General features: G+C 39.6%; 1 protein-coding gene across 12 annotated transcripts in view; it reads right to left on the reverse strand.

Moving 5' to 3' along the window:
- Positions 1-350: 350 nt before the first annotated feature.
- Positions 351-12,473, reverse strand: part of nrxn1a (neurexin 1a) — a 187,057-nt gene continuing 174,934 nt past the window's right edge. For 11 of the 12 annotated variants that reach the window (XM_016268811.1, XM_016268808.1, XM_016268805.1 and 8 more), the window contains 2 exons: positions 7,170-7,251; positions 351-2,119 (listed from right to left, as the gene is read on the reverse strand). In XM_016268811.1, coding sequence (XP_016124297.1) covers positions 1,818-2,119; positions 7,170-7,251 — 384 coding nt within the window. In that variant the 3' untranslated portion in view covers positions 351-1,817. The remainder of the gene's footprint in view (positions 2,120-7,169; positions 7,252-12,473) is intronic. The other variant, XM_016268802.1, reaches the window with a different exon arrangement.

Below are 12,473 nucleotides of genomic sequence, written 5' to 3' on the forward strand. Positions count from 1 at the left end.
GCCCCATAGGGCTCCCTGGAAGATTTTTTTTGTGAGCCATAAAACTGCATTTTTTTGCTTATTAACAGGACATGATAGTGAAACAAAGTACTAAGTGAAACTAAAAAGAGGAGACGCTGAGGAAAAAGTGTGGTTTCATTTAAAAAAAAAATGGAACACCACAACATTCTCAAAAGCCCTTTAATGTGTTTTATATATAAAGAACAAAGAACAAATGCTTTCATAGGTCTTAATATTTTATTTATTCATTTGATTTTTCAAAACTATTTTTTCATAATAAATCTTCACTTTGAGGTCATCAAAGAATTGTCACAATAAAAACAAAAGAAGGTATTATAGAAAAATTGTACACAAATAAAAAAAAACACAAAAACAAAAAGCAACATTTTATTCAGAATGTCATATTTTATACCTCTTGTACATTCCACACAGTACAAGATAGCAGAGAGAAGAATGTTTGCAAACACTTTTGAAGGGTTGTTTTTGCTATCTTTGTGCTTTTTAGCTAATCCAATACTCAAGTTTTGGGGGGCTGAATTCATTTGTTACTTTTTGAGATTATGATATTGTCTCTCGGTAGACTCGGAGTCCTAAATACCATGCATAATTTGTTTGGTCACTAAGACAAGCAAGAGGATATTGCTTAAACAGTCCAAAAACGTATTTTCCACATGTCTGTTTGCTTTCCAAAACCTATACTCATACTCGTCTTTTAATGTTGACACAACAGCAAATACAAAGAAAAAAAGAAAAATTAAAACAAAGAAATAAACAAAAAGGAAGGAGTATGTCAAAAAAAAGAACAGATGTTGGAGATGCACATAAAGGAGGGAAAATAAAATCTGTATAGCTAATGGCAGAAAAGGTTCTATCGCTATAGCAACACATTAACATTTAATTTTCTGTTTTTCATTTATTTTCGCCTTGGTTTTTTCTGAAAAAAAAAAAAAAAGGTTTGAAGAGCAGGTATACTGTAGTTGGCATCATCTATATAACAGGCTATAAAACACCACTTCAGCCACAGTCCAGAGAGCACACAGATAGTCTTTGCACCGTATATAAACATGTAATAAGATACTTTACGTGCATGGAGATTTTCCTCAATCTATTCCGAATGGCCCCGGTATTCCTTGTTGTCAGCTGTCATCGTTTTGACAAACATACAAACAGAAAGAAAATCCATCAACCTTTACACTTGGATTGATATTTAAGGCCTCCACAATTCTCTTTGACACCAAGGGTTCTGTCCACCGAATGGAAATCAGTTCGGATCCTACAAGGAGCGGTCCTTTCTCATCCAAACACGCAATACCATCAGAAAAGGGAGTCAAATACTTTGGCTGATTTAACAATCATAGGTAGCATCTCATTTTTAAGTCCTTCATTCCTTTTCCGTCTGTCCCATCGGTGAATGTCTGTTTGGATTGTTGCAGATGGTTTATCTGGCTTTAGAGGGAAAATGTTCCGGCAACACATATACAGGCAACATAATATGAAATACACTTAATTCTAACCAACGGCCTTGTCTCTCAGTGATCCACAACTGTAGTGACTACATGGATTCTTCTTGAGCAGTTCTGTTTCATTTTGTACACACTTTTCAGCTTAGTAAAGTTCTGGTGTGCTTGGTTATAAATTGTTTTCTTGTTGTTAGTAACAGTATATTGTGTCTTAGGTCAATCTAAGACAGTTTTGTCTTTTTCTATTTTTTTTCTCAATTACTATACATGGGTGGATCTCCCCTCCCCTTTTGTGTGTGAGTTCAGAGCACAAGATCTGTGGTTGGGTTGTAAGGGGCGGGGAGAAAGTCTGTGAGATCAGACGTAGTACTCCTTGTCCTTGTTCTTTTTATCTTTTTTATTTTTGGGCACGCCAATGGGCTTTTCTTTGACGGCGGCTCCGTTGGGCTGCGTGGCGGAATTACTAATGTAGTTACGGCTCTCATCCACGTGGTACGAGCCCTCATCGCGATTTCTGTATTTGTACATGGCGTAGAGTAAGATTAGGATGCAAAGGGCGGCTGCCGCGACGATGCCTACGACCATGCCCGTGGTGCTGCTGGACTCCCGAATCACTTCCGGGCTGGGGTAACCCTTGGCCTCAGGCAGTGGAGGGTGAGCTGTGGACACACAGAAAAGGAAAAGAGAGAGAGACCATTCATTACAATCACAGGGCTATTCATTTAACTCTATTATTACAGAGCTTTCTAGAACACTTGATTCTGATTGGTTACTTGGGGCTTTCAGTTGGCAGTTCACTTTTTCAGCTATTTCCTAATATGCACCATCATTCATGGCAATGCTAAATATTAGTCAGGTCAATTGGGTAACCGAAACCCCCGCATGACTCGACCTTCCAGTCAGTGTTAATTTCGTTGACGAATAATTTTCATAAATGAAAATAAACGAGACAAATGTTAAGGAGGGATGATTTATGGGAATAAATCCAGTCAGAATGAATCTCCTGCATGGTTTAGAGGTTGGATGCAAACATTTGAACTGTAACAGCCTATTGATCTATCCGGCGGGACATAAGCTAGCATACACTTGCTGCTCGTCCCAAAAAAAGTAAAAAAAAAAGTCAATATCTGGGAGTAAGAGAAGAGCAGACACGTGGATAAATTTAATTGTGAACGGAGAAATTCACACAAAATGATGTCGAATTGTACGAATGATGTCGAATTGTACGTTTTCACGAATATTCATGTAAACACACTCGTTTACATCTTAAGTGAACGTACACAGTTGAGAGAATACCGGATGTGTAAAAAAAAAAAGAATATCAGATGTGTATCAGTATAAAGCACCCGTGCATTCGGTTTTAAAGGGACAGCAGCCTAATTTAGTAGCTGTTGTCTGTTAGCATGTATGTTAATCAAGCAATAAAAGAAAGGGAGAAAATCACTCACTGCTCTTGACTGAATCACTTTAGTAACCCTAATAAGGATTAATTAAAATTGATTAATATAAATAAATATGTCTGCTTGAAAGAATGAAGTTGTTATAAAGAATGCATATTATATAACATTGGTATTTCATTAAAAGGAGGACCATGTTCTTGTTTCTTTATGAAAAGTGGTTTTATTTCATTTTAATATAAAGTAATGTTGTGTGTCATAGCAGTTAAATCTGTGTCTATGTTGCATGATGAAACCTTAATATCAAACCTATTTGAGTTTGGAAATTTTAGAGAAATACTTAATAAATGCATTACACTAACTAAACCCATGCGAGACTGTAGATTTAGTCTACTAAAATCTTATGATATTTAGTTGACTAAAACTAGACTAAAACTAAAACAATTCGGATGACTAAAATATGACTAAAACTAAATGGCATTTTAGTCAAAAGGCTATGACTAAGACTAAATCAAAATTTGCTGTCAAAATTAACACTGCTTCCAGTGAAACGACAGACTTCTCCAACCCTGCTCCTGGGAGCTATGGACCCGCAAGACTTCAGTTCCAACCCTGCTCCAACAAACCTTCCTGTAATTATCAAGTAACCATGAACACCTTGATTAGCTGGTTCAGGTGTGTTTGATTGGAGTTGGAACTAAAATCTCCTATTGGTTCCCAACCCTGTTCTTGGAGTATTGCCGAGTTCAAAGTCGTCGGTTCACTGTGGTTTTCACACTGCACAACTATCTGAGGTAGCAGTCAGTCACTGCTGTGTTCACATTGCACGATGGATCGGCGAAAGGAGGTTACACACTGCATGTCTTTACAATAGGAAGAATTGCCGACAGCTCTGTCTGGTCCGCAAACTACGTTTCACAACAAAACACACGCAAGAAGTGATAAGGAAATAACGCGAGAACCCGCATGCGTCAGACCGGAGTACTCGAGCAAGACTGGAATTCTAAAATATATATATAGCCCGCAAACTGTCTGTGAGCTGATTTCCAGCTACAAGGAGAAAAAGAAAAACAGATTATGCAGGAGGGAGATGCAGGGAACAGGGATTGGGTGTTCTGCAAAGAGAGTTGGAGGTAAATAATTTTGCAGTAACTGTCATGCTGATGTTGTGGCTGGTCAAGCAAATGTTTGTGCTTGTTTCTGTATGATATAATTGTTCATATATCTATTAAAATACTGATATTCTGGTCTATAACTCCTTCCCGAACTTCCCTCTGCCCTGTATCTTGGTCTCTCATTGGCTGTAGGTCATCGCCAATGTAGTTTTCAGTCAGAAATCATTGCACACAGCATGATTGTGAATCGCCGACAGCTCCAGATATTTAGCATGCCAAATATTTTTCGACATGTCAGCGATTCCCTCAGATCGCGTCTTTGATAATTCACACTGCGTGATTGTCACTCGCGTGAACGAGCACCGATTTGCCTCCGATTTCGGGCATTTGACCGTGATTTCGCAAAACCTGTCGGCGAGTGAAAAATCGTGCTAAAATCGTGCAGTGTGAACTCGGCATAACCCAACAGTACACAGTTTGGACATCTCTCATCCATTTCAGGTCTTGATGTCTCTACTAACGAGGTGTTAGTAGAGATTCAGGTGAGTTTGATTAGGGAAACATACAACATGTGCCGAGTTGGGGATACTCCAGGACCAGGGTTGGGAACCTTGTACATCACAATACTGGAGAAATGATCCATTTCTACTTCTGTTTCATTTCGATATTAGAACTATAATATTGTTGGAGTGCTTATCTTGATGCTAAGCCATTTGTTTTGTACTCTAACACTTTTTATTTTCCTTAGTTTTAAGATAACACTCAGGTAAAATTATAACTTCAATACACATCAATATTTCATGTCCACGTATTTAATATATTTATATGGTTAGAAGCTATTTAATTAACTCCATGTTGGAGTCGTCCATCACCCTGTCATGATTTAATTTGCTATAGTGACCAGCTGACTGCATATTACCCCTTTCTTAAAAACCTTAAACTATCTAACTAATTGTTCTTATTGATTATGAAAGTTCATTTACTATTATTCATTATTTTAATGTTAACATTGCAGCTTCTTTCACACCAGTAACAATATTATTCAGTTCTGAGCGGACGTGAAATACTAAGAGGAATGAAGCTAGAAGAAACTTGAAAGAAACCCAAAAATCAATATTTCTTGCCAAATTGATTTCTCTCCTGATGAGATTAGATATCCCACTGAGAAACTGCTTCACGGCAGCGTACAGTCACTTGAGTAAATAGGATATGAACCACAAAAATGACACTCAACCTTGCAATATATGTATAGAATGTGCCGCCACTGAACGGACGGAGTGCTAACACACTTTGCTTATCAAACGGTCACAAGACACATCTGGTTAATACAGAGCGATCAGAATGGATATGTTGCACATTTCCCATGAGTCGTGACCATTGAGTGAACCTCACATCATGGCTATTTATTCCTGGCACAGAGAGTAGCGTGGTGGGTAGAATAGTGTGGTATAGTTTCTTCTGATTTATGTCTCTTGGAGAGGGGAGAGTAACTGCGAGACAGTGCAGCTGCAGGCTGTGCACAAATGCTCGACAAAACAACACCTGTGACAAAGCCGTTTACAGCTTAGGCCCGATCCACTGCAACCCGCAGGTGCAGGATATGAGATGATGACAAAGTACAGCAGGGAATTATGAATGGCGACCTCTGCTCAAACATCTGTTTTTAGAAATGTTGTGTGGAAGGAGGACACTTTGGGGATCTGTAACATCATTTATCTGAGACCTTCTGAGCTTTGGCCAACATTTTATGTTTCTGCTTTTTTCTGTGCTTATTATCAAGCTCATTGCATGATTTATTAGCATGTTTTTCCATTATGTCATGGACATGTTTCATTGCCCTATGTATAATATGACTGCTCCATGGGCCACTAGCAGCTGTAACTAAGCCAGCTGAAGGAACCCAGATTGGGTTAACCTTTGTGCTTCATTTTTCATGTCGAAAGTGCACAGTCGACTGAGTAACCAGGATGCGCCCGCTGCGTGGAGAAATGAGAAACACAATATGTGCTACGCTAGCATGTTCTCTGGCCTTTTCTGAATTTATACCTCAACAAAATTCACCAGGTCTCTTTAACCTGCACACAATCAATGAGAAAGAATAGGGATTATGGGTAAAAAAAAAAAAAAAATAGACTTTAGCATAAGATATATTTAACTTGCATAAAACTGGCAAAAATGCGTGAGCTGAAATTCTACAGAAGCACAAAGAAATTTGATGACAGGCACAAGTTTACGTTTGTTTAATATAATGACCTATTTAAAAACTCATCTAAGCAATGAGCTCCCTCTGTGCCAAAAATAAAATTAAAATACTATATTTACAGCACATAAAGTGGGTAAATGATTTAATGTGGTTTAATGAGGTATTAATGTCTGTTTAAAGATGCAAAGGCAGATTATACAAACATATATTTCAACGCGCACTGTGGATATTTTGATAAATGAGCACATAAGCAACAACGCAGCTCAGGTAACAGCGCTTCCTAACTGGCAACAAAACGATAAAAGCTTTTTCGAGTTAATCTGAACTCCTGTTTAAACTAGCTGCGACAAGCAGTGAATGCCGCTACATTTTCTATTTCTGCACAGTAGCTTCGGATTATTAAACATCAAACATAGATGAGCCTAGGAAAGGTTGTTTTTGGAAGCTGAGAAACATCGGATATGACAAATCCCTCAAGATCCACAAGGCAAAATCACCACAAAATGGATGCCGCCTCATGGAAGTGCTGAAAATACAAATGGTGTTCTAGGTTTTACGCTCTTCACTTCGCCCTCGCTGTTATGATTGGCTGTTTTGTTGTGTTGAATTTTCGCATTCAGTGTGGACAGGAAAATGACTTCTCGCTGGAATCTCGTCACGCTTGACACAACGGACACATTATTTCTCAGATTGTTTTTTATTTTTCTGCTGTACAATGTGTCCACTTGGCTGAATTTTTGAGAAATGATGCCATTTGGTATTTTAACACTATTTTTGTACACATGAAAAAGTGTATTTGGTAAAATGTAAAAACTAAGGATTGTTTCACCCCCAGATATAATCTTTGAAAATGGACTTGCGTTCTTTTAACTTATACTGTAGTCAAATAATTTTTCATGGAGTGGTTTAAAACAGAATGACGGGAAAATGGGGAATCATTTTGGAGGAAAAGAACACATATGGACGGTAATAATATAAAAGAAAGATGACTAACCTAACCCACCTGAACTTGGGTCGCAAGGGTCAATGTCCTCATCGTCGCTGGGACATTCTGCCGACGCTACCAGAAGATCATCCTGTACCAGAGAGACACAGAAGAGATGAAGGGTTAATCAAAACACCTAGTGGCATCATTACAGTTTTATAGGGTTGCTGTGTCATCTAAGGCCTCACGCTGTGAAAGAGAGAGAGGAGCGAAATAGGAAATGTCCTTTCCACTGCCACTCTGACATCTCTCACAGGTCCTCTGAGCTTTGACTCACAGGCGCGATCAAAGTTGTCCAAACCGTCAAAAGTCACAACATTTCTGCAAAAACAACCGTTTCTGTGGATTTAACACACCAGATCGCCTTATAGTACAGTCTGGAGAGACTTCCACATCACGGCAGTTGGAAATATCAATCAGAGCAGCACAAACACACACTCGCACATACACAAAGATTTCACGAATGCAATTTTGCTAGCAGTTGCTTAATAAAGACAGTCACGCAGGAACATGTGGTGCGAGGAGCATCAAATCCCCTCACATCCTTCCATCCCGCTGGAAAACAATCTCATCAAACATGCCTTTTAATCTGAAATGAAACCATAGGAAGCAAATCTAAAGACAAGCCCTATCAATGACAACACACGGCACTGAGACGCGCACAACACCACATACTGAAGGAAATCTTGCCTCTGCTCCAGTGATGGTTCCGAAGGGAAAGAAAGCCATGTTGAGATTTCACGGTTTGAATTCCAAAGATGGTATCCGACTGCGGTTTAATAGCTCAGAACGTCTCTCCGTGCAGGAATTCTCCATCAACTATGCAAAAAGGCAGCGAGCTCGATGTTCCTCTCAGTGCTACGGCAGAAAATTACATCTGACGACGTCGCTTTGGTGGCATCCATTTAGTGCCAGTCTTCACACTTCTCTCTCTCTCTGCAATTAGCCAGAGTGTGTATACAGTTGCCAGCTGGCCAAACGTGTACAGGCATGTGTGTTTGTCCCAATAGAAATGCAGGACTGGCTGAGTGTGTGTGTGCGCGCAGGGAGGAAAGACATCGATTTGTCTCTCTGAGCTCACACAGTCTGCCCACAGGCTGCGGGGCAATGCCCACGCCAATCAGGACCTTTCACCATCATCACAGCCACGAGGACCACATGAAACAACACGGAAAGAGAAAGAGACTGAGAATAAAGGGAGAGGAAAGTAGGAGTGGGAGGGCACCCTTCACAGTTGTTTTAAAGTGGTTGCTATAACCACATGGTTGCCATTTTCCTTGCAGCGATATCTGTTCAACTCCCAGATCTCAAACACCCTGCAAGTAGGTCAGTGCGGGTGAATAATTTAGATCACTGACGTTACAGTGCTGGTTTATGTGCTGCTGGAAGGCTGGGAGACATGGAGGTAATGTGTTGCAGCAGGAGTGCACAACAGAGCCCTCACTAAAGGCCGGCAGCAGCATGTGTCTGCTTGACTCTAGAGAGAGAAAGAATAATAACACTGGGAGCCACGGGCCGATGGGTGAAGTCATCCATACCGCTCCGTCTCTCATTCTGTGAACTGACATGTAATGCATAAAAGACCTCAACTACCATAGACATTGAATTGAAGGGATACTCCACCCCAAAATGAAAATTTTGTCATTAATCACTTACCCCCATGTCGTTCCAAACCCCTAAAAGCTTCGTTTGTCTTCGGAACACAATTTAAGATATTTTAGATGAAAACCGGGAGGCTTGTGACTGTCCGATTGTCTGCAAGTAAATTACACTGTTAAGGTCCAGAAAAGACATGTCTATGAAAGTCCATCTGCCATCAGTGGTTGAACCGTAACGTTATGAAGTGACGAGAATACTTTTTGTACGCGAAGAAAACAAAAATAAGGACTTTATTCAACAATTTGTCTCCTCTGTGTCTCTCCGCATCACCGTAGCGCTATTTTGGAGAATATCCACTGAACGCAAGCAGCGTACGCTATTCTGTGTCAGCCGCGACACAAGGATACATTTTCTATGTGTATTTACGCTTTGATTGGAATGAAAACAGCACATTCGTGCAGCGTGGCTGACACAGAAGAGCGTACGTTGCTTGCGTTCAGTGGTTATTCTCCAAAATGGTGCTACGGTGATGCGGAGAGACACAGAGGAGACAAATTGTTGAATAAAGTCCTTATTTTTGTTTTCTTCGCGTACAAAAAGTATTCTCGTCGCTTCATAACGTTACGGTTCAACCACTGATGGCAGATGGACTATTCTGACGATGTCTTTCATGCTTTTCTGGACCTTGACAGTGTAATTTACTTGGCAGTCAATCGGACAGTCACAAGCCTCCCGGTTTTCATCCAAAATATCTTAAATTGTGTTCCGAAGACGAACGAAGCTTTTAGGGGTTTGGAACGATATGGGGGTAAGTGATTAATGACAAAATTTTCATTTTGGGGTGGAGCATACCTTTAAGTAGTCAACCGAAATGTGGTCATGCTTCTGATAAAAGGGATGGGGGAAAGGTACACAGTCTTAATAATGCATAGGCTTAAGCACGACAGACAACTTAGACACAATGTTACCTCTCTTGACATGACCACAGAGAGAAAGGAGGGAGTTCTAGAATGGTGAAGAAGGAGAGTGATGAGGTGTTGTGTAGTGGTTAAAGATGTCAGCAGGAAAGTGAAAGCACAAGTGGAGATCCATGAGGTATCACACCATTGTGCCGGAACAGCCATCCTAAGTTGTAAGTAGAGCTTGGCAACATATATTGAATTTTCACAACATATACTGCTGTTCAAAAGTTTGGGGTTGGAAAGATTATTAAAAATATTTTTGAACGGAATATGTTATGCTCACCCAGGCTGCATTAATTTGATAAAAATACTGTAAAAGTAATATTGTGAAATAATATTACAATTTATAACTGCTTTCTATTTTAATATATTTTACATTTTAATTTATTCCTTAATGTTTTTTTTCAGATTTTTTTGATGAACAAAGTAAAAAAAAAAAGCATTATTCGAAACTTTAGCAACATTATAAATATCTTTACTGTCACTTTTAGTCAATTTAGTGCATCTGCTGAATAAAAGTATTCATTTCTTTTCTGACAACAAGCTTACTGACCCCAAACATTAAAAAAATTGTGTATTTCCAATGATTCTGTTAGCAATATTAAATTAAATTCTAATTATGTTTCCTAAATAACATGTCATTAGACTAGTTTAGAGATCCTTCCTTGAATTCCTTTGTTCCAGTAAAAACGATCCTTTTCAATTAATCATTCAAAACTCTGATTCACATATGTGTCCTCGCTCAAAAATGTTCAAGGACATACTCAAATGGCATTTATAATGTATTAAAAGACATGTAATAGAAAACATGCCTTGACTATTTTAACTAGATTTTTTATGTTTTGAATTTGTAGATCTTACATTGTAGTGTTTTTAATCTATTTGGTCACAGTTAACTCTTTGGTTGCAATAATGGTATAAAACAGTATATATAAACAGTAACTGTAACTAAACAGATGAAAACATTTTAATCTATTTATATTTAAAATACGATCAAAATGGAAAAACTGATATATCGCCCAGCCCTAATTGTATAGAGCAGACAGGAATCTTCTAAATGACTACATACCATTGTGACTGGTGGCTTTACATGAACATGTTCCACCCAAACCTTTGTTAGGATCTGTATTTGAATTCCTCTCACACAGCTGAGTGCCTGAAACCATCCTTCTTTTTAACTCTCTTTCCACTTTTGGAAACACCGCCCCTCAGCAAAGTGTCAAAACTCGAAAAGTCGTCAGATGTGGCGTTACACAAGCACTTGAGCGTGAGGCTGTTTTCTGCAGAAAAGTCACGTATGACTAAGACCGAGCCTTTAGCATCCATCTGCCTGAGATCGCCGTTCTCCATCCACTGCCCACTCAACAGCTGTGCTGAGGCGGATGAGGGGGACAGAAGCGGCCTACATTATGACTGTCCATTTTCCTCCTGCTGAAAAACTACAGTGCAGCATGTTAGAGACTGTGGGTGTGCTATCAGAGCATCATTTACACACACACACAGGTTTGTTTTTATGGTTTATGGGGACTCTCCATAGGCGTAATGGTTTTTATACTGTACAAACCGTATTTTCTATTGCCCTACACCAACCCTACCCCTAAACCTACCCCTCACAGGAAACTTTCTGCATTTTTTGATTTAAAAAAAAAACTCATTCTGAATTATTTATAAGCCTTTTGAATTACGGGGACACTGAAAATGTCCTCATAAATCACCTTCTCGTTGTAATACCTATGTCATACCCATGTTATTATACAAATTTGTGTCCTCATAAACCACATAAACATGCACACACACACACACACACACACGCACACACAGACACCACATGCACAGTATCGGACTCCCTGTTTTGCTTGCTCTTAATTACTGCACTGCCAACAGGCACAATAAGAGATGTGACACAGAGCCAAAATGGGCGGGAGAGCAGAGGGAGAGAGAGAAGACGGCACTCGGTTCACCTGTGAACGCAGAGGGGAAACCAGCTGTGTCCTAATGAGAAAGGAGTTACCTCAACACACATGCTCTCACAAAACACACTTTTCAAGCTCCACCTCCATTCAGCCCATTCCAATTACCTCTTAGCTGCGAGACTGATCTACAGAGACACAAACTAAAAGTAGGACCTGACTGAGCCAACTGTACATGCCCTGGATAAGACAGGAGCAGGAAGTGGGTGGATCTGACCCACTGATCCCTCCAAGCCTAAACCTTTTTACCTCGTATAAGTAGGTTTTATGTTATCTCAAGTAAGTGCATCATATATTGTCTAGCAGTTCCAGCCTACTGCGCAGTAACACTATTTTCTGCTCGTATTCGGGCTCTTACTCTTAATTTTGTAGTCTGTAAGTACTGACGGTCAAAACCCTCTTAACGGTTCCCTCAATTTCCATCTAAAATATATCACATATCTCAAATCCTTGTTCTGTAATCATTTGCACTTAAAAAACAATATACATTTTACAGCCCATCTGAGATGGCCAGGCTCAGACACTCACATTCACCTCTATCTCTCCATCTCTTTCAGTCATGAAGATGCTAGAATTCCACCACGAATATCTCAGAACAGTGCACCGTCTGTTGTTGTTGCTATGGTGACATGAAGATTCAGCCTGTTCAAAATGATAGGAAATAAAAACCGAATCGCCTTGCTGGCTCAGCTGGGACCTGCAAAGCAAACCATTGATTTCTCGCTACCTGTTTTTCCTTTTTCTCCATATTCCTTTTCTCCAGCCAGTGTGAGAGGAAGTAC

Source organism: Sinocyclocheilus grahami, unplaced genomic scaffold, assembly GCF_001515645.1.
Source record: "Sinocyclocheilus grahami isolate Dianchi unplaced genomic scaffold, SAMN03320097.WGS_v1.1 scaffold47.1, whole genome shotgun sequence".
Classification (NCBI taxonomy): domain Eukaryota; kingdom Metazoa; phylum Chordata; class Actinopteri; order Cypriniformes; family Cyprinidae; genus Sinocyclocheilus; species Sinocyclocheilus grahami.